Genomic DNA, 27,600 nt, shown 5'->3' with positions numbered 1-27,600 from the left:
AGGCTCACGAAGTCAAGATTCGAGATTGGCTTATATGGGAGCTATATAAGGTTTTGAACCGATATGGACCATACTTGACATAGTAGTTGGTAGTCAAAACCAAACCACGCATGCAAAATTTCTACCAAATCGAATAAAAATGCGCCTTCTCGAGGTTCAAGAAGTATAATCGGGAAACCAGTTTATATGGGAGCTATTACAGGTTATAAACCGAATTAGACCATACTTGGCATAGTTGTTGGAAGTCATAACATAACACCTTAATTTCGGACAAATCGGATAAAAATTGTCTCCGATTTGGCTGAAATTTTGTACGTAGCGTTTTGTTATGACTTCCAACAACTGTGGCAAATATGGTCGAAATCGATTCATAACCAGATATACCTGCCATATAAGCCGATCTGGGATCTTGGCTTCGTGAGCCTCTAGAGGGCGCAATTCTTATCCGATATGACTGAAATTTTGCTTGATGATTTTTGATATTATATCCAAAAGAAGTGGCACGTATGGTTCGAATCGGTTCAAAACCTGATACAGCTCCCATATAAACCGATCTCTCGAATATACGTCTTGACCCTCGAAAGGGCGCAATTCTCATTCGATTTTTGTTTTATATATTTCACGATTAATTTTTCTGTGAACTTAAACAGATATACCAAGTATGTTTCAAATAGGTGCAAAACCTGATGTAACTGCCATACAAACCGGCCTTAAGGCGCAATTCTTATCCAATTTGGCTGAAATATTGCATGATGAATTTTCCTAAGAATATCATTAGATGTACCAAGTATGTTCCGAATTGGTTCAAATTCTGATATAGCTCCCATTCAAAACAAATGTTCCGAATATATTTCTCGAAACTCTAGAAGGGGAAAAAGCATATACAAAAATTCATGGGGATATGTTGTTACGACTACCTATAAAGATATGTTGTTACGACTACCTATTCTGCCTATAAAGAGAAACTGTCAACAAAACTTGACGAAAGCGATCCATGGAGAAAGGTATATAAGATTCGGCCCAGCTGAATTTAGCATGTTTTTTTTAAGTTTTGATTGGTTGTTAAGGCGGGAAAAACTTTTCTAAAGATATGTTAATTTCTCTTTCGAGATAATCTTAATGATCGAAAAATGAAATCCACAAGAGATACACCACACCAACCATGATTTGACGCGTTTCGACCTCGTGGTAAGAAATCCTTAGGCATGGAGCACTTCAAAGGTCGTACATTGGAAAGTTGTATTTATCTCGAAATTGTGAAAGTATCTCTAGGAAATGCATACAACACTAACCAAGCTCGACACTTTGTCTTTCTGGCTGTCTCATTTACCAATGTATGCGTATTTTTTTTTTTTTTTTTTGGTACCGAGGATTCATTTTTATTGTATCTAGAATTGTGTCCGGGGTATACACATGGTTTTTATGCAAAGTTTGGATATTTTGTTATAGCTTCGAACGCTAGGATGACGGCAACTATTCATTGTAGCCCAAACGTTATGGTTCCCAACCACGGCCTGGCTCAGCTGAATTTTTTATTTTGTTTGCCTGTTACGACGAGGATAATTTTTCTAATGATATCGTAATTTCTCTTCTGAGATGAGTTTAATTATCAAAAATTTTATGCAAAGGAAAAATAAAAGCCACAGGAGATTGTTTTCATTTAACAATATTCCATATTAAAGAAAAACTTTTGTTTGGGAAGAAATAAATATCTTCTTTTGTTAGTCTTTGGGAATACCCGAAATTTGTTTTCTTTGAATGCTTTTTGGCATTTTATTTTGCGTTATTATGAATTTTTAGATATGTAGTAATGTTAAGAGGTACCTATCGCTTTGTATTTTATAATTATGATGTAGGACATGAAAGCTGATGTAAGTAGTTTGCCCCATGTTCCTTAATGCAAAGTTTGTACACAAATTTGTATTTAGATGACATGAAAGGTCGATTGGGAATTTTGGAGATTTGAGAATAGTTGTCAAGAAGACTTCAATTTAATTAGATTTTTTTTGTAGAAATTGCCAATTTCGAAGAAAAACACTTTTTTAGGAAAATAAAATTCTGTACCTTCTACAAGATGCGTCAGAGAAACTAATTTATTTGAAAGGTCAATTAAAACAGTTGTTATTTTAATACTTTTTTCTTTGAGATTACAATATCCCAATATCTTTTTTCATGCTGTCTTGAAAAAACATCGGGTAAATGGCGACCCCCATTGCGCATACACTGGTTAAATAGATTTTTGAAATAAAATGCGTGTCCACTTCTTGCAGCCATTGATAACGGTATGTTGTCAATGGCGTCGGTAAGACGATTTTGGTGAAGTACTCGCGGATACACCACTCCAATAACGCATGTCTACTTGTTGACGCAACCGGAAATTTGAAAGTGAGCCGGAGTTCTGTTGGTACTTCCGAAATGAGTTAACCCACGACAGATTCGAATTACGGCCAGGAAGGAATCTGTGAGGAAGAATTTCAAGGCGAGCGCGAAGGCCCGCTGCACCCTGGACAAGGGCATGATGGCAACTCACTGAATAGAGAAACAAACTTGGGGAATTCCTCCTTTAGATGTGCCCGATCCCGACCACCTCCCTGCCCAACTCAGCGCTCGGGAATTTTTTCAAACAAGAACATTTCTTTGGCACACTATGCACAAAGAATTTGAATTCTCATAATGATACGTAGTCAATCTCTGTGTTTTTTTTTATAAATAGTTCGATTGTGTATATTTAAAGTAGCCTTTACTTAAGACTCTATTCCACAATCTGTTTTTAATAACTGAAACCACGATTTCATTCAACCCTGGCATAGCAGAATAGACTTGCGGTTTTGGTACAATTTTTCAATATACTAACAGGGCAATTTGAATTCAAACCATAACCTTTCCAAAAAAGTTTTAATTACCTTAAATAAATAACCAAAGATTTTGTCTTTTATCAAAAATATTAAAAAGAACCTGTAGCAAACATCGCAAAATTCCCACTACAAGAAAACAAGTAAAAACGTGCTAAATTCGGCCGGGCCGAATCTTATATACCCTCCACCATGGATGCATTTGTTAAGTTCTTTGACATTTATCTCTTTAAAGGCTAACAAAGGATAACGGATATAATTTAAGCTATATCAGGTTATGGACCTATTCAGGACATATTTGATTTGGATGTTGGAGACCATAGTGAAAGCCATTGAGCAAAAACTTCAGCCAAATCTGTTAAGAATCGGGAGATCGGTTTATATGGGAGCTATATAAGGTTATAAACCGATTTAGACCATATTTGGTAAAGTTGTTGGAAGAGGAAAGAAAACACTTCATTCTAAATTTTAGCTAAATCGGTTTACAATTGCGCACTCTAGAGGCTCACAAAGTCCAGATCCCAGATCGGTTTATATAACAGCTATATCAGGTTTTGGACTGATTTAGACTATACTTGCCACAGTTGTTCGAAGTCAAAACAAAACGATACATGCAAAATTTCAGAAGAATTGCGCTCAAGAATTCAAGACCCAAGTTTGGTTTATATTGCATCTATACCAAAACATGGCCCGATAGGAACTAAATTGCAAATTTTGGCCATGAACATTCCACTATGGAACATGGGCAATCGTCTCACATATCAATGAGTGCAGTCCGATTCAAGTTTACGCTCAATGATAAGGGGCCTCCTTTTTATAGCCGAGTCCGAACATCATGCCGCAGTGTGATACCTCTTTGGAGAGAAGTTTTACATGGCATTGTGTTGCCAGCATTAGGAAGGGAAAACCACCGCTGAACATTTTTTCTGATGGTCTCGCCAGGATTCGAACCCAGGTGTTCAGCGTCATAGGCGGACATGCAAACCTCTGCGCTACGATGGCCTCCAACAATAGGAAGCATTTGTGCAAAATTTCAAGTGCCTAGCTTTACTTCTTCGAATGTAAACGTGCTTTCGACAGACGTACGGACTAAATCGACTTTGAACTTCAAGACGATCAAGAATTTAAATATATACTTTTTTAGATCTCAGATCGATATTTCGATTAGTTACAAACGGAATGACAAAATTAGTATACCCCGATTCTATGGTGGAGGGTAAAAAAATCTCCGTTATCGATCCCGAGTTGCTAAATTCACCAAACTAGTTTGAATAGATCCGTGATGTATTAATTCTTAGAAAAATCATTTGCGAAATGTCTAACATATGAAGCTTCTGACTTAAATATGCTTAGCACTGGAATAACATCTTCAAAATCCCGTATCATGCAGGCAATTTTAAATAAAGCAAACACCATTTCCAAAAACAAATGTTTCAGTTAGCACTGACAACACAATTTAATATTATAAGATAAAATAAAGTAAATAACAATAAAATAAAACAAAAATTTTAAAAAATAAGTAAAAAAGTCCTAAGTTCGGCCGGGCCGAATCTTATATACCCTCCACCATGGATCGCATTTGTCAAGTTCTTTGGCCGATATCTCTTTATAGACAAACAAGGGGCAACGAATAAGAATTGCTATGCTATATCAGCTATACCAATTCGTGCCATTGTAGCGGTGTCTATCCCCTCTTAATGTTGGCGACCTTTGCAAGGTACAATGCCATGCATGGTCATTTAAAAAATTTTCCCCAAAGAGATGTCGTGCTGCGGGACGCCGTTCGAACTCGGCTATAAAAAAGGTCCCTTATCATTGAGTTTAAACTTGAATTGGAAAGCACTCATTGATGTGTGAGAATTTACCCCTTCTCGGATCCTGGTGGTAATGTTCCCCCTTAGGGGAGGGATGGTACCTTAGACATTTCGACTCAAATATGGATATCAAATTCGTGCTACACTTCCAAATTCCTTTCATTTGAACCCCATATTGCCATGGCCGGTAAATATAAACCGTTTGGAGAGTGTTTGGGGCTGGGGCGGCCAACGACACTTTGCACTAAAAATAGATATCAAATTCGTTCCTTATTCCTAACGGAAATGAAGTTCAGTTTAGGGGGTGCTTTAGGGCGTACTCCAAAACACTTGGCTCCAAAATTGGATATCAAATTCGTTTTCTACTCTCAAATACCTTTCATTTGAGTTCCATATTGTCATAATGGGTCAAATAACCCATTTGACGTATTAGCAGGAAAAGCGCCACCTAGACTTGAATAAAAATTTTTGTGTCATATTCGCTATCTATTCCCTAATACCTTTTATTTGAGTCCATATAGCCATGGTCGGCTAATATGCCCATTGGGGGGTGGGCGACCTCCTATTACTTGGACCTAATGTTTTATGCCATATTCGTAATCTACTGCCTAACACTTTTCATTTGAGTCCCAAATTGACATGAACTTCGAATATATCTGTTTAGAGGAGTTTTGGAGTTGGGGCGCCCACTGGGAGCTTGGACCCAAATTTTAATACCATATTCGTTTTCAGGTCTCCAATTCCTTTCATTTCATACCCTTATTGTGCCCATCGGACCACTTTCGCCTCCACCCGATATCTAAAAATTATATAACCTATGTTTCCTTCCAGACAAACGTACACAATCTAAGAATATTTTAAGAAAATCGGTTCAGCCAAGTATCATATAGTCATAATGGGTCTAATGGCGTTTTTGAGTAGTGGCGTGACCCCCTATACTTCGATCTGATTTTGTATGCCAGGTTCGAAATATACTCCCGAATACCTTTCATTTGAGCCCCATATTGAAATGAACGTTCTATAAGTCTGTTTGGGGAAGTTTTGGGTTTGGGACAGCCCAAAGGATACTCTACTCTTTAGTTCGACATGAATTTGTATGCCAGATACTTTATCTACTCCCGCATACTATTCATTTGATACCCATATTGTCCTTATCAGTCCACTTTTGATTTTGGGTGGTGTTTTTGGGGTAACGGTGGAAGGTCCGCCCACTTCCGTTATCAATAAATTATAAAGCCTTCTCTTACTTTATGACCATATTCATAATCTACTCCCGAATACCTTTCATTAGATTCCCGTATTGTCATAATCGTCAAATAAACCTATTTTAAGGTGTATTGGGCCTGGGGCGGCCCTCAGGTACTTGGACCCAACTTTTGTTATGAAATTCGTTCTCTACTCTTGAATACCTTTCATTTGAATCCCATATTGTCCCGATCGGTCCATTTTTATTTTTGGGTAGTACTTAAGGGGTAAGGAGGGTCCACCCCTCTTTCGATAAAGGCACAAGTCCCTTTGTTTGGTCCAAGGACGAACGCTGTTGATTTTGGAAAAAATCGGTTCAGGTATGGCTCCCATGTATATTGAACCCCATATTGCCATGGCCAGTAAATATAAACCGTTTGGAGAGTGTTTGGGGCTGGGGCGGCCAACGACACTTTGCACTAAAAATAGATATCAAATTCGTTCCTTATTCCTAACGGAAATGAAGTTCAGTTTAGGGGGTGCTTTAGGGCGTACTCCAAAACACTTGGCTCCAAAATTGGATATCAAATTCGTTTTCTACTCTCAAATACCTTTCATTTGAGTTCCATATTGTCATAATGGGTCAAATAACCCATTTGACGTATTAGCAGGAAAAGCGCCACCTAGACTTGAATAAAAATTTTAGTGTCATATTCGCTATCTATTCCCTAATACCTTTTATTTGAGTCCCATATAGCCATGGTCGGCTAATATGCCCATTTGGGGGTGGGCGACCCCCTATTACTTGGACCTAATGATTTATGCCATATTCGTAATCTACTGCCTAACACTTTTCATTTGGGTCCCAAATTGACATGAACTTCGAATATATCTGTTTAGAGAAGTTTTGGAGTTGGGGCGCCCGCTGGGAGCTTGGACCCAAATTTTAATACCATATTCGTTTTCAGGTCTCCAATTCCTTTCATTTCATACCCTTATTGTGCCCATTGGACCACTTTCGCCTCCACCCGATATCTAAAAATTATATAGCCTATGTTTCCTTCCAGACAAACGTACACAATCTAAGAAAATTTTAAGAAAATCGGTTCAGCCAAGTATCATATAGTCATAATGGGTCTAATGGCGTTTTTGAGTAGTAGCGTGACCCCCTATACTTCGATCTGATTTTGTATGCCAGGTTCGAAATCTACTCCCGAATACCTTTCATTTGAGCCCCATATTGAAATGAACGTTCAATATGTCTGTTTGGGGGAGTTTTGGGTTTGGGACAGCCCAATGGATACTCAGACTCAAATTAATACCATATTCGTATTCTATGCCCTACTCTACTACTTCTGTCCCGATCGATACCGACAAATTATATAGCCTATGTTTCCTTCCAGACCAACCTACACAATATGCGAAAATTCGAGAAAATCCGGTTTGCCGTTTTTCAGTATTTACGGAACAAACAAACCGAGTCCCATATATCCGTGATTGGCTAATGTGCCCATTTGCGTCGTTTTTGTACGGGTGAGGTGACCCTCTTTAGTTCGACATGAATTTGTATGCCATATACTTTATCTACTCCCGCATACTATTCATTTGATACCCATATTGTCCTTATCGGTCCACTTTTGATTTTGGGTGGTGTTTTTGGGGTAACGGTGGAAGGTCCGCCCACTTCCGTTATCAATAAATTATAAAGCCTACTCTTACTTTCTGACCATATTCGTAATCTACTCCCGAATACCTTTCATTAGATTCCCGTATTGTCATAATCGTCAAATAAACCTATTTTAAGGGGTATTGGGGCTGGTGCGGCCCTCAGGTACTTGGACCCAACTTTTATTATAAAATTCGTTCTCTACTCTTGAATACCTTTCATTTGAATCCCATGTTGTTTGGTCCAAGGACGAACTCTATTGATTTTGAAAAAAATCGGTTCAGGTATGGCTCCCATGTATATCTTTCATCCGAAATGTCCTTTTAAGCCTGTAGAAGCCACAGTTCTGGTCCGATCTTTACAAAATTTGGTATGAGGTGTTTTGTTCGACGTCCTCACGTGTGTATAAAATTTCGTCAAAATCAGACCAGATTTAGATGTAGCTCCTCTATATATATCTTTCATCCGATATGGCCTTTTAATGCTGTAAAAGCCAAAATTTTGGTCCGATCTGTACAAAATTAAGCAAGATGTGTTTTATTTGACGTCCTCATGCAACTGTTATGCTATTGGAGCTATATCATATTATAGTCCGATTCGGACCAAAAATGAATGCTGAAAATTGTCGAAGTCATTGCGTAATATTCAGTTCATTCGGATAAGAATTGCTCATTGTAGGGGCTCAAGAAGCAATATCGGGAGATCGGTTTATATGAGAGCTGTATCAAGCTATCGATCGATTCAGACCATATTAGACACGATGTTGAAGGCCATGGGAGAAACCGTTGTACAAAATTTCTGCCAAATCGGAGAGAATTGAGCCCTTTAGAGGCTCAAGAAGTCAAGACCCAAGATCGGTTTATATGGCAGCTATATCAAAACATGGACCGATTTGGCCCAGGTGTTACAAACAGAATGACGAAATTAGTATACGCCCATCCTATGGTGGAGGGTATAAAAACAACTTTGGTTGGCGTTAAGATTAATATCACAGAATTCATGTGTATATAAATAAAATTGAATGCTCAGGTACAACGTGTAAGTCATCTTTTGTACCAAAAAATTTTCTATAAGAAGACAAATATGTTATTTATATATATGCATTTTCTAATATGCATTAGCTAACTATTCAAAAACTTCCTTAAATCTGGCTGTGACAACCTTCTTAGGTCTACCTATGTGTAACACATAACAAATATTGTCCCTTCTTACTTTCAGCTTCTGCGAGAAAACCCATTTGATTTTACTTTTAAAGTAGAACAACAACAGTGCATAAATATTTTAAACAGGGAAATGCCGCATTAGTGCTAAATACCAACTTCATGCTTTTTATCAACAACAACAAAAGGTTTCCTTTTGTGAGCAGGGTATGACCGCAACATTTTTTACTCATTTTCTTTGCAAAAATCTTCTTTCCTTTTAATTCTTCTAACAAACCCATCATAAACTAAGCAGCAGTCATTTTCAGCAAACAACAATATTTTCAGCAGTAAGCCTGCTGTTCTGAAATTCCAGAACTACTGCTGAAATGCAGCAAAATTAACTACTAACAATCAGCAGACAGTGTTTGCTATTTTCCGCATACTTCTTTCTAAAGGGTGATTTTTTTGAGGTTAGGATTTTCATGCATTAGTATTTGACAGATCACGTGGGATTTCAGACATGGTGTCAAAGAGAAAGATGCTCAGTATGCTTTGACATTTCATCATGAATAGACTTACTAACGAGCAACGCTTGCAAATCATTGAATTTTATTACCAAATTCAGTGTTCGGTTCGAAATGTGTTCAAATTTTGACAAATTTTGTTCAGCGATGAGGCTCATTTCTGGTTGAATGGCTACGTAAATAAGCAAAATTGCCGCATTTGGAGTAAAGAGCAACCAGAAGCCGTTCAAGAACTGCCCATGCATCCCGAAAAATGCACTGTTTGGTGTGGTTTGTACGCTGGTGGAATCATTGGACCGTATTTTTTCAAAGATGCTGTTGGACGCAACGTTACGGTGAATGAACACATTTCGAACCGAACACTGATTTTGGTAATAAAATTCAATGATTTGCAAGCGTTGCTCGTTAGTAAGTCTATTCATGATGAAATGTCAAAGCATACTGAGCATCTTTCTCTTTGACACCATGTCTGAAATCCCACGTGATCTGTCAAATACTAATGCATGAAAATCCTAACCTCAAAAAAATCACCCTTTATGTGCGTATCTTTTTTTTTCCAACCTAGATTTCTCGGGAACAATACTACGTAAAACACTGAGTGTACCTTTCAGGGAACCGAAAGCTACTTACACGTAAAGTTTCAAAGCGATCGCACCACAATAAGGAGAAGTGGTAATATAATGGAATGTTCATGAGCAAATTTTGCACCGCCAAGATCTCAACAGACGTTTATAAGCGAGAGCTCATTGTCATTTAGACTGTAACATAGGATTTGGGTCCTAAAGTTGACTCTGACGGCAATCGGACATACCTTAGCCTTTGACACAACCACGTTATACAATGTTTCTATTTATTTATTATTATTGTTTCGTGTTGGAAACAGTGTGGTGTTCTAATCATATATTCAAAAATTCCTAAGTATTAGCACATGAATAACATTGTATAGCGATTAATTAAATATGTATACGCCAATCTTATGTACAAAACCCATACTGGACAATACCCGGAGTAGTGTCTGCGGAGCCTAAGGGGTTATTTATAATGCTCTCCTAATGTTTAGTTAGAATTTTTGTGGTCTATCAAGATTTAGAAAAAACAACTCATTCATTCTTTTCTTTTTTACCAGAAAAAAACTCCCCTCTAGAATGATTGAATGGGAAACAATGGGATATCCATAGTAAAAAATTGTATCGGTTTTGGGTTTCTGGTTTTTACCACAATAGAGAAATAAATTTGGCAAAATAATTCCATTAATTCTTCCTCCATTATTTTTGAATACTTAAATTTTTGATATAAAAGTGATGACAATTTTAAAATGTAGTCAGTCTGTTTCTCATCCTAGTTGAAAGTGAAATCTACTACAAAATGCGTAGTTTTGTGGTAAACAATAGCAAATCATAGTGAAAAGAATTGAAGATCATTAACGAGCTTTTGATTTATTTTAGCTCTTTTGTTCTTTAATCGCGTTGACATTGGCGAAGCCCCAATATCATTATGGAACTGGAGTTTCTGGAACCTTTGGCACAACATCAACATCAAGTGGTGTTACCACCAATAAGGTCTTGACAGCACCAGTTGCAGTTTCGCATGGACATGGAGGAGGAAGTTCTTTATTTGGCGAATCCACCTTTGGTAGTGGAAATTCCTTTGGAGGCGATTCTTCGTTGACAACCAGTTCTACAAGTGGTGCAAGACCCAGTACTACATTTGGATCTGGTACATATGGAGGTGGAATTGGAAGTGGCTCCATCCAAAGAGACTCCTTTATCAGTGGTTCTTCAAGCCACAGTACCTTCCAAGGATTTGAGGCTCCATTAGTGCACAAACACTTTATTACAATATCGGCTCCCGAAGATAATGACAGTTTGCAAGCTAGCAAGAATTTGGTCATTGGACGTCCGCAAAAGAATTATCGTGTGATCTTTATTAAGGCTCCATCTTCCAGTAATGCCAATGTCAAATTATCCGCCCAGTATGCTCCACAGGAAGAAAAGACTGTCATTTATGTGCTGTCGAAGAATGAGAACAGCTTGGAAGTTAGCGATATTGCCACGCCAGCACCTACAGTGCCAAGCAAACCAGAGGTGCACTTCATTAAATACAAGACCGAAGAAGAAGCTCTGCATGCCCAAAAACAAATTCAAGGTTTGCCATTAAATAATTTTAAAAATTATTTCATAATTCATGATTATATATATTTTAGCTGAATATGACAAAATCGAAGGTTCCTCTGAACACACAGATGCTGGCATAGCTCCCATAGAATCCGTTATTGGAGTTTTGGGCAACAGTGGTGGTGTTTCAGGTGCTACGGGTTCTTTCAGCTCGGAATCTACTCTGAGTACTGTGTCCTCCTCAGGCGGCTTACATTTGGGAGGATTATCCGGTTCTACCCACACTGGGGGTTCCGGCTCCACCACTGTCTCAGGCGGTTCTGGCCAAGGCACTACCTTTGGAGTTTCTATTCAAGGCACAAGCTTAACTACTGATGATACTGGTCATGGAACTATTCTCACTACAACATCTGGTGGTTCCGCCCATGGCAGTACATTAGGCGGTTCTCATTCTGACGCTATCACCACCTCAGTTACTCATCATTTAAGTGGAAGCAGCAGTGAGGGAGCCAAAGCAACAGCCTATCTTCCTCCAACAGTTTAAATTGGACGGAAAAAAGACTGATATATGAAGATTTGTTAATTTTATGTAAACTAAAAAATGAATTCAAATTTATTTTGAATAAAAAACGACCAAAGAAAATCAACACACATTTTGCATTGAGAAAGCTTCCAAATGCCTCTTCAACTAAAGTTTACCACAGAGAGAACAAAGAATATGACCCCAATTTTTAAAGAATCATCATCCGCAGATCTGCGTTTGGAATTTATTTATCTTTATAAAAACGCCAAACTGCACTGGTAGATTACAAGGCCGATGTTAGCAGCAGAGGTATACAAGACCAATATTACTGACTAACATGAAGAGCAATGGAATAGGAAAGGCTTCAAGCTAACCCCAAAAACCGACGAATAGATTTTTGGCATCAAACAAAAACTCCCTAGATTTCTCTGGTTTATAAGAGACTGGCCATACTTTGAATAATGCTTAAGTTTTCAACGTAGTCATATCCGGAACTATACCTTAAGAGAAAAAATGTAGGAGATGAGCAAAATGTCATCCTTTTTGGTAACAACTCAAGACATATCAAAAACCCGACGTAACCAAGGGGGCCATGGAGGCACGCAAAATTTCAGTGAAATTTTCTCCACGGACTACATTTTATTGAAAAATTCTCTAAAGAAAAAATCTGGCACCCACGAAATTCATTTTTTTAAGACAAAATTTTAAAAAATAATTTTCTATTGACTAAGTTTAAATACAATTTTTTTTTAACTTTCTTGAAATTTGCATTGTCTTAAGGCAAAAATTTTCTCCGGCCCAGTCCACTCGAAATTATTTTTTCTATAAGCAACTTTTCAATGCAATGTTCTTTAGAGACTAATTTCAATTAAAATTTCTAAAGACATATTATTAATCAAATTGTTTTGGAAAAACAAAATTTTAAAAAAATATTTGTAATGAAGCCAATATTTTAATAAATGTTTATTTAAAAACAAAATATTTTTCATAAGAAAATTTCTAGAGACCAAATTTTAAAGATTTTTTTCTAAAGGCAGGTATTTTTAAAAACAATTTTTTCTGAAAAATATTTCAATCAAATTTTTTCAAAGACAATATTGTAATAAAAAATTTTCAAAGAAAAAACTTTAATTTATTTTTATTTACAGACAAAATTTAAACGAAACTTCTTAAAAAAAAAAATTAAAAACAAGTCAAAAGGCGTTAAGTTCGGCCGTGCCGAACTATGGATACTCACCACCTCGGGTGTACATGTGTGTAAATCACCCTTTATCAAAATTCGGTGAAAATTGCATGCCTTATGTCCCATAGCAGTTACGTCGAAATATGTTTCGATTTGGACCAAATACTAATAAATACAGTAGCTATATCTAGAAATAAACCGATCTGAACCATATACGACACGAATGTCGAAAATCCTAACATAAGTCACTGTGTCAAATTTCAGTGAAATCGGATTATAAATGCCCCTTTTATGGGGCCAAGACTTTAAATGGAGAGATCGGCCTACATGGCACCTATATCCAAATCTGGACCGATTTGGGCAAATTTGCAGAAAAATGTCTAAGAGCCTAACTAAACTCACTGTCTCAAACTTCAGTGACATCGGACAATATATGCGGCTTTAATGGCCCCAAAACCTAAAACCGAGAAATAGGTCTATAATACAGCTATATCCAAATCTGGACCGATCTGGGCCAAAATGAAGAAGTATTTCAAGGGGCTTAACTTAACTCACTGTCTCAAATTTCAGTGACATCGGACAAAAAATGCGCCTTTGATGGCCCCAAAACCTAAAATCAAGAGATCGGTCTATATGGCAGATATATACAAATCTAAACCGATCTGTGCCATATTGCAGAAGTATGTCAAGGGGCTTAACTTAACTCACTCTCCCAAAATTCGGCGACATCGGACAGTAATTGCGCCTTTTATGGGCCCAGAACCTTAAATCGGAGAATCGGTCTATATGGCAGCTAGAACCAAATCTGCACCGATCTGAGCCAAATTGACGAAGGATGTTGGAGGGCCTAACACAACACACTGTCCCAAATTTCATCAAAATAGGATAATAAATGTGGCTTTTATGGGCCTTAGACCTAAATCGCCCAAAGTTGAGTTCCTAAAGGAACTCATCCTCCCAAATTTCGGCAAAAATCGGACAATTAATGCGCCTTTTTGGGGCGCAAGACCTTAAATCGAGAGATCGGTCTTTATGGCAGCTATATCTAAATCTGGACCAATCTGAGCCAAATTGACGAAGGATGGCGGAGGGCCAAACACAACCCACTTCCCCAAATGTCAGCAAAATCGGATGAAAAATGTGGCTTTTATGGGCCTAAGACACTAAATCGGCCGATTGCTCTATATGGGGGATATATCAAGATATTGTCCGATATAGCCCATCTTCGAACTTAACCTGCTTGTGGACAAAAAAATAATCTGTGCCAAGTTTCAACTCAATATCTCCATTTTTAAAGACTGTAGCATGATTTCAACAGACAGACGGACGGACATGTCTAGATCGTCTTAGATTTTTACGCAGATCAAGAATATATGTACTTTATAGGTTAGGAAATGGATATTTCGATGTGTTTCAAACGGAATGACAAAATGAATGTACACCCATCCTTCGCTAGTGGGTACAAAAAAAATCTACAGGCAATGATTTAATTGAAATTATTACTGAAAACTAAATGTTAATGAAATTTTCTCTAAAAACCAAATTAAAACGAAATTTTCTCTAAAGACCAAATGGCAATGAAAGTTTTTGTAAAATATTATTTCAAGAAATTTTCTCCAAAAAAAAAATTCAGAAGAAATTTTCTTGAAAGGCTTTTAACTACATTTTCTCTAACGATCATTATACCCTACACCACCACTGTGGTACAGGGTAATATAACTTTGTGCATTTGTTTCCAACGCTAAGAAGGAGAAGAGCTAGACCCATCGATTAGTATGCCGATCGGTTTAGAATCACTTCCTAATTCGACAAACTATGTCCGTCTATCCATATATTCTTGTAATCAAGGTACAGGTCGCACTTGCTGCCCGCCTTGCATACAATTTTGCACAAATTTTACAACAGTGGTGGTGTAGGGTATAAAAAGAAAAAAATCTTATGATTACCAAAGCCCTTATTTATTTCCTGCAAAAAAAAATAGTACATGCAGTCCAAAGTGGTAAGCCTATCATTATAAATGTGTATATTCTTTAAATATAGCTACTATCGAAAACAATTAGACAATAAAACGGTTTCCAGTAATCTCACTCCCAAAAATTTGTTGATTTATTTTGTTTTTGTTTAAATTTCATAGCTTTGTAAAATTGCTGATCTTTTTCAAGCCGATTTTTATCCAAAACAATTTTAGTAAAAAAGAGATTTTTTTTAATCTAGTTTTGTTCGTATTCTTTATGCCAATTGTTGTGCGGTGGGATACCTCTTTCCTAATCGACTATGAATTTTTCAAGATAATCCTTATAGGGTAGGAAAAGAATATATCGATATTTTTTTTCCAAACGGAATGATAGTGGCTAAAGAGATGGTTTATAAGAATTCTTAAGACCACTGTTGTTCCAGCGAAGCTTACGTAATTCTGGGAATCCCATACCACAAGTGTCTTTATAGTTTCTAATTAATTTCTTTTAATCTAAAATAGTTATTCAAAGAGAAAATGTCAATAGGCATAATTTTCATCAAGAAACAACCAATTAAAAATTTAAAACATTAAGCAGATGACATTAATGACTAGAAAAAAACACAACTCAATACGCATGATATTTTGTAAGGGCAACAAACTTTATCAATAACACAGCCCGAAAAAAACTTAATGGTCTATCAATAAGACTCCGTTAATCTGATTATGTTTAACTTTTAAAAAAAGACACATGGATTAGTATCTTCTCTTCTTTTTTCCGTTGATAAGTCTAGCATCATAAGTTACAATTGCCAATATCAAGCATCACATCTTCAAAACAGACGAAATATCTTCACGATATCCATGAGGGTTAAATTTATTATTCATTTATTATTATTTTTCACAGGGCTTTCGCATTTTCAGTTGATGTATAGGTTTTTAATTCGTGCGTAAAACAAGAGAAAAAACAACAAATTTATTTATACTATTTCACTCCATTAGATTATAGCATCATAAACTTAAAAATAAAATTTGGGAAAACTTGTTTTCATTTGCATCTCCTCTGATATAAACTAAAATGTATCTGAATCGCCTATTTGACACTTTTTTGACATTTTGAGATTTGTGGTATAGCATTTTGTTGTTGCTTTCTTTAATGAGAAAAAATGCAATTCCTCATAGCAGTTGATTTATTTCCTCCCTGCTGGCCAATAATCCACTTAACAGATGTTCAGGAACAGCTGATTTGTGTATGTATGTGTTGTGTGAATGAGTTTAATATAAATTATGGCATTTTCAACTGGGTTCAACAATAGTAGGGTTTAACACATTAAGGTCATATCTTAAACCCAAATGCAAGAAGTCAAAACACAAAAAGCAACAACAATGACAATAACAAACAAAATCTTAATTCATTAATAGGCTGAATGAAATGAACCGAGATAATAAATCACTCATGAGGTTTGGGGTTATGGTGAATTTTGAGACACCCTAACATCATAGTACAAAAAAGTTTTCAAAAACATTTTCCTATAAAAAAAATGTCTAAGGAACATCTTCATATATATTAAAATCAATTTGTGTTTGTTTGTAGATTTGTTTGTTTGTATGTTTGTGTGTTCCTTATAGACTCAGAAACGGCTGAACCGATCTTGAAATGTTTACAGATGGTGCATAACGATCCCGTGGTGAAAATAGGGTACTACCTTTTTTTGATATCTGAAGGGGGGGCGGACCCTCCCCCTTACCCTAATTTTCAGAAACGCCAGATCTCGGAGATGGGTTGTGCAATTTAAGCGAAATTTTGTGTGCATTTATATAGTATTCTAAAAATAAAAATTTGGTATCCAAATTTCGGATAGGGTACCTAGGGGGGCCGCCCCACCCTAAAATCTACCAAACATATATTTACACCAATCACGATAATATGGGACTCAAATGAAAGGTATTTAGGATAAGAAAACGGGGGACCACCCCAAGTCCCAAAACACCCCTAAATCGGACATATTTACCGACCATGGCAATATTTGACTCAAATGAAAGGTATTTGCGAGTATAATACGAATATGATATCCAAATTTGGGACAAAGTTTCTGGGGGTCCACCCCTTTCCCAAAACATCCCCCAAAACAGGACTTTTTTACTGACCATGGCAATATGGGGCTTAAATAAAAGGTATTTGAGTGTAGAACACGAATCTGATATCCAGATGTGGGACCAAGTGTTTGAGGGCCCGACCACCATAACAACCCCCAAGTAGGACGTATTTGCTCAAGAAGACAATTTGGGTCTTCAAGACTGTGGAGCTCTGCCGGACATATTTGCTGGCTTTTTTAATAAGGGGTTTAAGTAAAAGGTATTTGAAATTAGAAAACGAATTCAATATCCAATTTCGAGTCCAATGGCAATATGGGGTTCAAATATATGAAAATAGAGCACGTTGCTGATATATTTTCAGGGCTTAGTGAATGGGAGGACCACCCCTAGTCTACCCCTTTCCCAAATAACCCCACAAACAGCTATTTTCTACTGACCATCGCAATATGGGGTTCAAAAAAGGTATTTGGGAGTAGAATACGAATTTGATATCCAAATGTAGGACCATGTATCTAGGACATCACCCCTTCGCCAAAACACCTCCCAAAGGCTAAAAATTCTTCGACCATGCCAATATGTGGCTCATATGAAAGGTATTTGAGATTAGAAAACGAATTTGATAACCAATTTTGGGACCATGTGTTTGGGGGTTTGAGGACTAATATTGTTGAACTGTTAGTCAAGCGATATACTATATTCGTAGCATGGTATTTCACTAAAAGCTCTGTAATTGTCGAAAATAAATATTCAAAGGAAAATTTTGTTCCGTATAATGTTAAAGAAGGCGCAGCAATGCGGGCCGGGTTCAGCTAGTTTTCCTATAAAAAAAGTTCTCACGAACATTTTTCTAGGGTAAAAAGCTCTCACGAACATTTTTCTATAGAAAAAAAGTTCTCAATAACCCCACAATGTTCTCACGAACATTTTTCTATAGAAAAAAGTACTCACGAACATTTTTCTATAAAAAAAAGTTCTCACGAATATTTTCCATAGAAAAAAGTTTTCACGAACATTTTCCTATAGAAAAAAGTTTACACAAACATTTTTCTATAGAAATAAATTCTCACAAATATTATTCGATAGAAAAGTTCTCTCGAAGATTTTTTTCTAGAAAAGATCTCTCGAATATTTACCTACGGAAAAAAATTTTCAGGAAGATTTTTCTATAGCAAAAAAATTTTTACGAAAATGTCTTGCAAACATTTATTTTTCTACAAAAATATAGGAAAAAAGTTCTCACGAACATTCATCGAACAGTCATCAATCTCCTAGGTATAGCCCAGTCGTATGCTACCTCAGCCTTTCTGCATGACTGATTCGCATTCCTGCATCTTAGAACTACCATGACGTCTTTTACGTCGCAATGATAATGCTCTTAAAATTATTTCTTGTCGTGGCCAATTTTTCCCTTTTTCTTATGTCATAAGTTTCAAAATTAGTCCACCTGTTCCTTAGCATATGGCTCATTCAAACTCTTAGGATCCGGTACCGGTATAAGGATTGTATCTGTCTTCAGTTTGTTAAAAGCACCCTCGATCCTAATACCTTAAGCCCTTTTTCACTCCCCAACTCCACCTATTTTAGCTCTACTGCTAAAATTCGAATTTCATTCATAAAAATAGGTTTCTATTTCACAAATCTCAATACATTACTCAACTTCAATTCACCGGAATCTGCTTCATTGCTAAAACATTGACTTCGATACTAACGGTTTTCCTAACTCAACCTTCATTAATGAATGGGTCATAAGTCTTGATCAACCGTTTGTAGAGTGCAATCTATCTTCCGATTAAGAAAATAAAGGTGTAAAAGCAACAAAAAAAACATAGAAATAAACAACGCATAAATTATTAATACAGGAAAGAGAACCTCACCGGTCAGCAAAGATTCACGAAAGACAGAAAACCAAACAAATCACACACAGCGACATTAAAGCTTAGAGCCAAATTTGTACAATACACTCTTTGATTATTTGAACCCGGCAAAATGAGGCGAACTGGGAGTACCACATTTTCAGATTTATGGCATTGGCTATAAAACACTCGATGATTATGGAGTATGTCATTAGTATTCAAACAACTCTGGACAAAGAATATAGACCCGCTCAAGGAAGAGAATGCGTGTGTTTTTGGTAATAACAACCGCTCTAAATAAAGGCAGAGCATATTAAGGATTAATGCTGGATTTTTTTTGCTACCCCATTTCAGGCGTTGTGTTCTATGGTAGCCGTTGGCTTGGCTAAACCTCAATACAACTATGGCAATGGTGTGTCTGGAACATTTGGAAGCCTAGGAGGCGGTAGTTTAGGTGGGGGTTTTGGCGGTTTTTCCGGTGGTGGAAGTAATGGTGGTTTCTCAGCGGGACCATCCTCCTTTGGAGCATCTTCATTTGGCGGAGGAGGCTTTGGAGGTAATTCTGCCTTAGGTAGAGGTTCCTCCTCATTTGGAGGCTCATCTGGCTCCCTGGGAGGAAGTTCTTCCTTCGGAGGTTCCTCTTTCGGCGGCTCCTCTTCCTATGGAGGAGCTTCCCATTACCATAATGGGGCTTCTTCGGGCCATGCTGGTCAATTTGAAGCTCCTATTGTACACAAACAATTCATTACCGTTTCTGCCCCCGAGGATCAAGACAGTTTGTCTCAAACCAAACGTTTGGTCATAGGTCGCCCTCAAAAGAACTATCGAGTGGTCTTCATCAAAGCTCCAGCTTCCAGCAATGCCAATGTTAAATTCTCCGCTGAATATGCTCCACAAGAAGAAAAGACTGTCATCTATGTGTTGTCAAAGAAGGACAGCTCTTTGGATGTAGGTGAGATTGCTACACCAGCACCAACTGTGCCCAGCAAACCAGAAGTATTCTTCATCAAATACAAGACTGAGGAAGAAGCTCAACATGCCCAAAGACAAATTCAAGGTAGTCCATTTGATTTAAGGATGTAGAATCTGGTTATGGAAAATTAATTTGTTGTTGTTGTTCTTTTCGTTTATAGCCGAATATGACAAAATCGAAGGTTCTTCCGAACACACCGACGCCGGAGTTGCTCCACAACAATCGGTTGTGGGCATTTTGGATGGCGGTAATGCTGGTGGCAACATTGCCGGTGGCAGCAATGGTGGTGTCACCTTTGGTGATAACTCTTTTGGTACTTCTGGTGGCTCTTCTGGATCATTTGGTACAGGTACTTCGGGTTCCTTTAGTACTAGAAGCTCTTCATCTGGTTTTGGTATTTCTGGCCCTACTAATGCTGGATCTGCTTCTTACTTGCCTCCCAACGGCCACTAAATCTATGATGTAGAGGACCATTTCCTGTTAAGTTTGCCAATGCCAACAAGTTTTAATTGTTATAGTTGTTAGTAAATAAAAAACATAAACATTAAATAATCGTATAGAAAAAATCCTCAATGTAGACAAAATCACCGCTGATAATTCTTAAAAACCAAAAGTTGTGCCCTATATATGATATATGTGAAAGTTTTATATAGTAACTAATAATGTAAACCGAGTTGGCAGGGTGCACTGATTATCAGTGCGGGGGTCGTGGGTTCAATTTCCATTAGCGGTCTGGTCAGTCATTACTGTGGTAACACAATGGTCTAAACTAGTCTTAGTGAACCCCGATAAAGTTGTGTACCACACACTGCCGCAACAGCAACAAAATTTTTCAAACAGACTGTCACTCTAACCAAACTTAACCTCAATAGTATAAACAGCACTTTGTAGCAAAATTTTTCATTTGTGATAATAAAATAAAAAAAAAGAAAAATTAAAAAAAAATAAATAAAATAACATAATTGGAGTGCATGGTGGGATTCCCACTTGTGGTCTCGTCGAACTTGGATACGAGATTCCAAGGGGCTTAAACACAACGCACAGTGGAAGGAAATCGAAAAAATCTAGTAAAAAATATGCCGTGTGAGAATGGAAGCTAAGGTGTTAGCAAGATTGTGTACGAAATTTCAAGGCCCTATGTTGTCCGGGCGCCTTTTGGTAGGCGCCTAAATTTGGTCACCTCGGTATTCCGATAAATTGTTCGGACTGTCAAATCTTTATTTATAGCCAATTGTAGCCCATAAAATTATATTTTTCAATCCTACAAAGTATACACATTAGATTTTTATATTCATAAACGATCTAGACATGTCCGTCCGTCTGTTTGTTGAAACCACAGCCTAAAGTTCAAAGATGGCCTATATCTTGATATAGCACCCTTTCTACCGATCTGCAAATGCAAATGTTGCCCATGAACATTCCACTAAGGAACAGAGGCAAATTTCTCACATACCAATGAGTGCAGTCCGATTGAAGTTTAAGCTGATAAAGGGCCTACTTTTTATAGCCGAGTCCGAACGGCGTGCCGCAATGCGACACCTCTTTCGAGAGAAGTTTTACATGGCATAATACCTCACAAATGTTGCCAGCTTTAGGAGAGGAAAACCACCGCCGAAAATTTTTTCTAATGGTCTCACCAGGATTCGAACCCAGGCGTTCAGCGTCATAGGCGGACATGCTAACCCCTGCGCTACGGTACCCTCCTACCAATCTACCCATAAGCAATCTTCAGTTTATAAATTTCCGATTTAAGGTTTTGAGCCCTGCAATGTGCATATACTTCCAATTTCAACGTAGCAATGGACCTTAACATCTGAGTATGAACCCGATCTGACCTTATTTATATGCACCTGGCCTATATCCCTGTTTTCCCGATTGAAGGCATACAAAAGACTCATCTTTTAGCCAGAATTTATGAAATTTGAAAGAGCAGTTAAAGTCAATATCATAACTTAGCCTCTTTTTTCCGAAATTTGAAGGAGTGAACAGGAGTAACAGTATTTAGCCCCTCGACATTCTTGGTTTTGTTCTCCACAAATACAAAGAATCATTAAGAAGTGAAATAATTTTAAGCTATCCTCGGCGATTTTTACAGCACACCAATATGGATTGGTATGTTGGAAAAACCTACCAAAACTTGAAGTCACCCTACCAACCTACCAGGAAAATAAAAACCTACCAATTTTGGTAGGAACCTAGCAAAAACGACAACACTGGTGCTATCTGATTCAGATTTAAGCTCATTAATAAGCGGCCGCCAGCATTAGGTAGGCAGTCGGAGTGCCAGCCCCAGCCCCAAAACGTCCTCCCAAACGTACTTATTTATCGACCATGGCTATTTTAGGCTTTAATGGAAGGTATTTGGGGGTAGAGCACGAATTTGAGCCATCCCACCCCCAAAAATCACTCCCCGTCAAATCGATATATAGACCAAACACGACAATATAGGGCTCAAATGACAAATTTACGACTATGATTATATGGGGATCATATAAAAATATTTGAGAGTATATATTTACCTTGAGGGTAAATATACTTTAAGGGCCAAGTGTCTGGTTGGCCACCTCACTACAAAAATACAACCCAAACCGGACATATTTACCCACTACAGAAAGCTATAAGGTATAAGAACAAATATTTTTCCATGGACATATTAACCCACTGCAATATATGAGTCCACAGAAAGCTATAAGGGATTAGAGTAAAAATTTCTCTATGAACATTTCATTAAAGAACAGGGACAAACTTCTCAAATATCAATGAATGATGACCGATTCAAGTTTAAGCTCAATGATAAAGGACCTCCTTTTTATAGCAGAGTTCCAACGTCGTCATGCATGCATGCATGGCATAGTACCTTACAAATGTTGCCAACATTAGGAGGGCATAACCACCACTTGAAATTTTTTCAATGTTCTCGCCAGGATTTTAACCCATTAGTTTAGCATCATTAGCGAGCTTGCTTTCCTCTGCGCGTCAATTACACGAATAAGATATCCACATTTGGGGCGAAATGTACCCATCTTAAAACTCTACCAAAACAGGACCACCAAATCGACCATTGCAATATAGGGCTCAAATAAAAGGTACAAGAGCATTAATGACGGCGCTGCGGAACGGACCCGGTTCGGGTATCAAATAAATAAAATAAAGTCTTGGGTTCGTATAGACTCAACTCCAAATTGAAGGGTTTAGATCTATAAGTGGTACGATTTCGCTTAAATTTGAAACCAACAATTTTAAAGTTCATGCAGAATATTGCCTCTCGATGCGTATAAAGGAGCCTTTTTTATCCGATGATAAAATTTGGAAGTGAGCAACTATGGAGCCCGCTTTGTTATCATTGCAACCTGTTTGCCACTGCAGTTTCAAGTTAAATCCACATTCTTGATTCTGTGTATAAAAAAAAGTTCAAAACGCTATGGAACACAACAAAAAACAAGTTAAAAGGCGTTAAGTTCGGCCGGGCCGAACTTTGGATACCCACCACCTCGGGTATATATGTTATATCCAAATATGTTCCGATTTGGACCAAATACAAATTAATAGAAGTCATTGTTCAATTGTGTATAACAATATATTGGTCTTTTTAGTAGCTATATCTAAAACTATACAGATCTGAACCATATACAACATGGACGTCGAAAAGCCTAACATAAGTCACTGTGTCAAATTTCAGTTAAATCGGATTATAAATGCGCCTTTTTTTGGGGCCAAGGCATTAAATCGAGATAGCGGTCTATATGGCAGCTATATGCAAATCTTTATCGATCTAGACCAAATTGGAGAAATATGTCGAGGAGCTTAACTTAACTCTCTGTCCTAAATTTCGGCAACATCGGACACTAAATGCGCTATATCGAATCTGGTCCGATCTGAGTGAAATTGAAGAAGGATGTCGAAGGGCCTAACACAACACACTACTCCCAAAACTCGGCGACATCGAACAATAAATGCGCGTTTTATGGCCCCAAAACCTAAAACGGAGAGATCAGTCTATATGGCCACTGTCACAAACTTTAGCAAAATCGGATAATAAATGTGTCTTTTATGGGCCTATGACCCTAAATCGGAGGATCGGTCTATATGGTGGCTATATCCAAATCTGGACCGATCTTAGCCAAATTGACCAAGGATATCGAAGGGCCTAACACAACTCACTGTCCCAAATTTCAGCAAAATCGGATAATAAATGTGGCTTTTAAGACCCTAAATCGGAGGATCGGTCTATATGGCAGCTATGGCGGCTGGACCAATCTGAGCCAAACAGACAAAGGATGTCGGAGGGCCTAACACAACTCACTGTCCCAAATGTGAGCAAAATCGGATAATAAATGTGGCTTTTATGGGCCTAAGACCTTAAATCGGCGGATCGGTCTATATGGGGGCTATATCAAGATATAGTCTGATATAGTCCATCTTCGAACTTAACCAGCTTATGGACAAAAAAATAATCTGTGCAAAGTTTCAGCTCAATATCTCTTTTTTTAAAGACTGTAGCGTGATTTCAACAGGCAGACGGACGGAGATGTTTAGATCGTCTTAGATTTTTTCGCTGATCAAGAATATATATACTTTATTGGGTCGGAAATTTCAATGTGTTGCAAACGGAATGACAAAATGAATATACCTCCATCCTTTGGTGGTGGGTATAATAACAGGGAAAAATGCTCGGATTACGAAAGAAGAGGCAAAAAGAGAAAACACGATGATAACCCCCACTGAATTCTTTTGCTGTCCTCTACAGGATTTGAACCTAGGCTTTCAGCATCATAAGCGGACATGCTAAACTCTGCGCGACGGTGCTCTCCGGCACACAAACTCGAAAAAATGTGATAGAAATTCAAGCAAAATAAGTTAAAATAATTTTGTGTTTTTTTCCAAAATTGATATCGAGGTTTTCACGATATGTGTCATATATAAGCGTCGGTGTTGTTCAATGACTTATAATCAAATTTGGTAAGGAACATTTATGTTTTTGACATCATTCTCCTAAAATTATGTTTTATTGCCGAATATGGAATCAACTTAGAAAATGTAATACCTTAACCCTAAAATGCACTTTGCATTTTAATTGATTTCTGGCTTTCAGATTAAGTTTTGTGTTTAGTGTATTCCGAGACCTATAGTACAATGTCATAGCAAACATTTTTTGTAGAATATTTTGAACAGCCACAAATTCATTTTTAATGAGTTTTTAATGCTTTGTTTAAAAAAGGGACCAAAAGGGTCCTTTTAGTGATTCGGTTGAGGGTTTTGAATGTTCTACAATAATATTGCGCGCAATCCTACTTTTCAATGTAAACTTTCAAAATGCAGAAACACGTGTTTTTTTCTCTTTCGTAATCAGTTCAGTTTTTCTGGTTATTTTCGAAAAGTTGAATTTTGTTTCACAGTGTAATTGTCCTAACCGTTTTTCATATCATCGCGATTTACTACCAATTTTGCTAGACATAATTAATGCGATTTATAAAAATAAATTTTGCAAATTAATTCCGAAGCCAATAAATGTCATGAGTGATTTACGAGAAAACTAAAATGCCTATAAGTTAGAATTGATATCGAGTTTGACATAATTTTCACAAAAGCAACTTCTACACTTCCTAAATATGAAGCAGTTAAGGCGCAGTAATGCTGACGCTCCTATTCGATTAACCCCCCCGAAACAGTATGCCTTGCTATCGTGAATATTTGGAGCTGTGAAAAAGAGCTTCCGAAAAAACCAATCATTAGTTTGCCCAACCTATCATTACCCTCATATAAAATATGAAAATTGATATATGAAATCTCAAAAACAACATGATTTGATACAAGATATTTTGTTTGGTTTGGCCAAAAAAGGGTCGCCATTAACTTGGAAAGAGGGTTAACTGCCTCCAAGTCTGTAATCAATTTGTTTAGCTACTTGTTTCTTTACTTTAAAATTTTTTAATCATATTTTTGCGTCTCTGAGGGGCTTGTAATTAACGCATGTTGAATGAATGAACGAATGAATGTTGATATGCTAATCAGTGTGGTGGAAGTTACAAAAATCTGCATCTGCAAGTTCAACTCCAAAGCCAAAATACTCTACTTCGTCGTCCGTCATCGTTGGAGGAGGAGGAGGTTGAGTTTCAAACAAAAAAAGGCTAATCAAATTGCTCTTAGCTATGATTATCTTAAGCCATTTTGCCATTTGCCAACTGGTTAATCCATCGCATCTCCTCTTTTGATTTAACATTTGCTATAAAACTGTTGCAGATCATGGAGTCTGACATCAGTTCCACCTTAACTGTGGCCGCACAGCAAATCCTCGAAAGCAAGGCAGACAAAAAAAAATCAAACACAAAATGCGCACCGTTTTGGTAAATACCACAAGCATAGAAAATTTAATCAAGGTTTCTTGCGCGGGTCATTGGAGTTAATTCTTCTCAATTCATCATCGTTTCAGACTTTGTGTTGCTTGGTGGCTGCCAGTTTGGCCAAACCCCAGTATAACTATGGCAGTGGTGTTTCCGGCACATTTGGTGGTGCAGGCGGCAGTGGTGGTTTTGGTGGATTCGGTGGCAATAGTGGCTCCTCATTTGGTGGTGGTTCCTCCTTTGGCTCTGGCGGTGGCTCCCTTGGTGGCGGTTCTTCATATGGCTCAGGCAGAAGTTTAGGTTCCTCTTTTGGAGGATCGTCCTTGGGAGGAGGTTCTTCCTTTGGTGGTGCCTCATCTTTCGGAGGATACTCCTCCTTTGGAGGTGCCTCATCCCACCATCAAGGTGGTGGCCAATTTGAAGCTCCCTTGGTCCACAAGCAGTTCATTACCATCCAGGCTCCCGAGGATCAAGATAGTTTGTCTCAAACCAAACGTTTAGTCATAGGTCGCCCCCAAAAGAACTACCGTGTGGTCTTCATCAAGTCACCATCCGGCAACAGTGCCAATGTTAAATTGCAAGCCGAATATGCTCCACAAGAGGAAAAGACTGTCATTTATGTTCTATCCAAAAAGGATAGTGCCTTGGATGTTGGTGATATTGCCACCCCCGCTCCCACTGTGCCCAGCAAACCCGAGGTATTCTTCATCAAATACAAGACCGAGCAAGAGGCTCAACATGCCCAAAGACAAATTCAAGGTAAAGGTGTTGAAAGGCAATGTAAACAAAATCAAATTTCATAAATATTTTTGCAGCTGAATACGACAAAATCGAAGGTACCTCCGAACACACTGATGCCGGTGTGGCTCAACAACAATCGGTCGTTGGTGTTTTGGGCGATAGCAGCAACGCTGGTGGTTCATTTGGCTCTGGCTCCACCGGAACCTTTGGAGGCTCTTCCTCCGGCTCGGCCTATTTGCCTCCCAATGGCAAATAAATGTGTTGAGTAGTTTCAAGTGTTATTTGTTATGTTTTCTGTTGTTTGAAAACGACTCTTAGTGGATTCAAGTGTAAATAAAATTTTTTTATTATAAATGTTAAAAAAATGCAGTTTTCCTTTAACAAGAATAACTAAGTTTTAGAAATGTCTGTTAAAAAAAATATTAACAAAAAAATATATAAATTTGTTTACTATTTCTACGAGTCGGTCAAGAAACGAGTAGCAAACTGCTCGAAGGTAATCTGGCGGTAATTTGGCCTATTCCTTTACAATGGTATTCTTCAGCCCACCCACATATTCTTTGAAATGGTCGAAAAAGAAAAGTCTGTTGGATTGGGATCTGGTCAATTGGACAGCTACTGTCTGAACGAAATGAAGT

The 27,600-nt window shown here is 37.7% G+C and overlaps 3 protein-coding genes across 4 annotated transcripts in view; 2 read left to right on the top strand and 1 right to left on the bottom strand.

Moving 5' to 3' along the window:
- Positions 1-27,600, bottom strand: part of LOC106082699 (protein gone early) — a 154,734-nt gene that overhangs the window by 82,790 nt on the left and 44,344 nt on the right. The gene's annotated exons all lie outside the window — the stretch shown is intronic.
- LOC106082700 (uncharacterized) lies at positions 10,549-11,841 on the top strand. The gene is made up of 3 exons (XM_013245371.2): positions 10,549-10,563; positions 10,629-11,328; positions 11,387-11,841. The coding sequence occupies exons 1-3, from the start codon at positions 10,549-10,551 to the stop codon at positions 11,839-11,841; spliced, it is 1,170 nt and encodes a 389-aa protein (XP_013100825.2).
- On the top strand, positions 19,171-20,333 carry LOC106082689 (keratin, type I cytoskeletal 10-like). Its single transcript, XM_013245353.2, has 3 exons — positions 19,171-19,185; positions 19,262-19,964; positions 20,041-20,333. Exons 1-3 carry the CDS (start codon positions 19,171-19,173, stop codon positions 20,331-20,333), a joined length of 1,011 nt encoding a protein of 336 aa, XP_013100807.1.

This window comes from Stomoxys calcitrans, chromosome 4 (assembly GCF_963082655.1).
Source record: "Stomoxys calcitrans chromosome 4, idStoCalc2.1, whole genome shotgun sequence".
Taxonomy (NCBI): domain Eukaryota; kingdom Metazoa; phylum Arthropoda; class Insecta; order Diptera; family Muscidae; genus Stomoxys; species Stomoxys calcitrans.
Note: the sequence above shows the minus strand (reverse complement) of the source record. Positions and strands in the feature narration are given on the sequence as shown.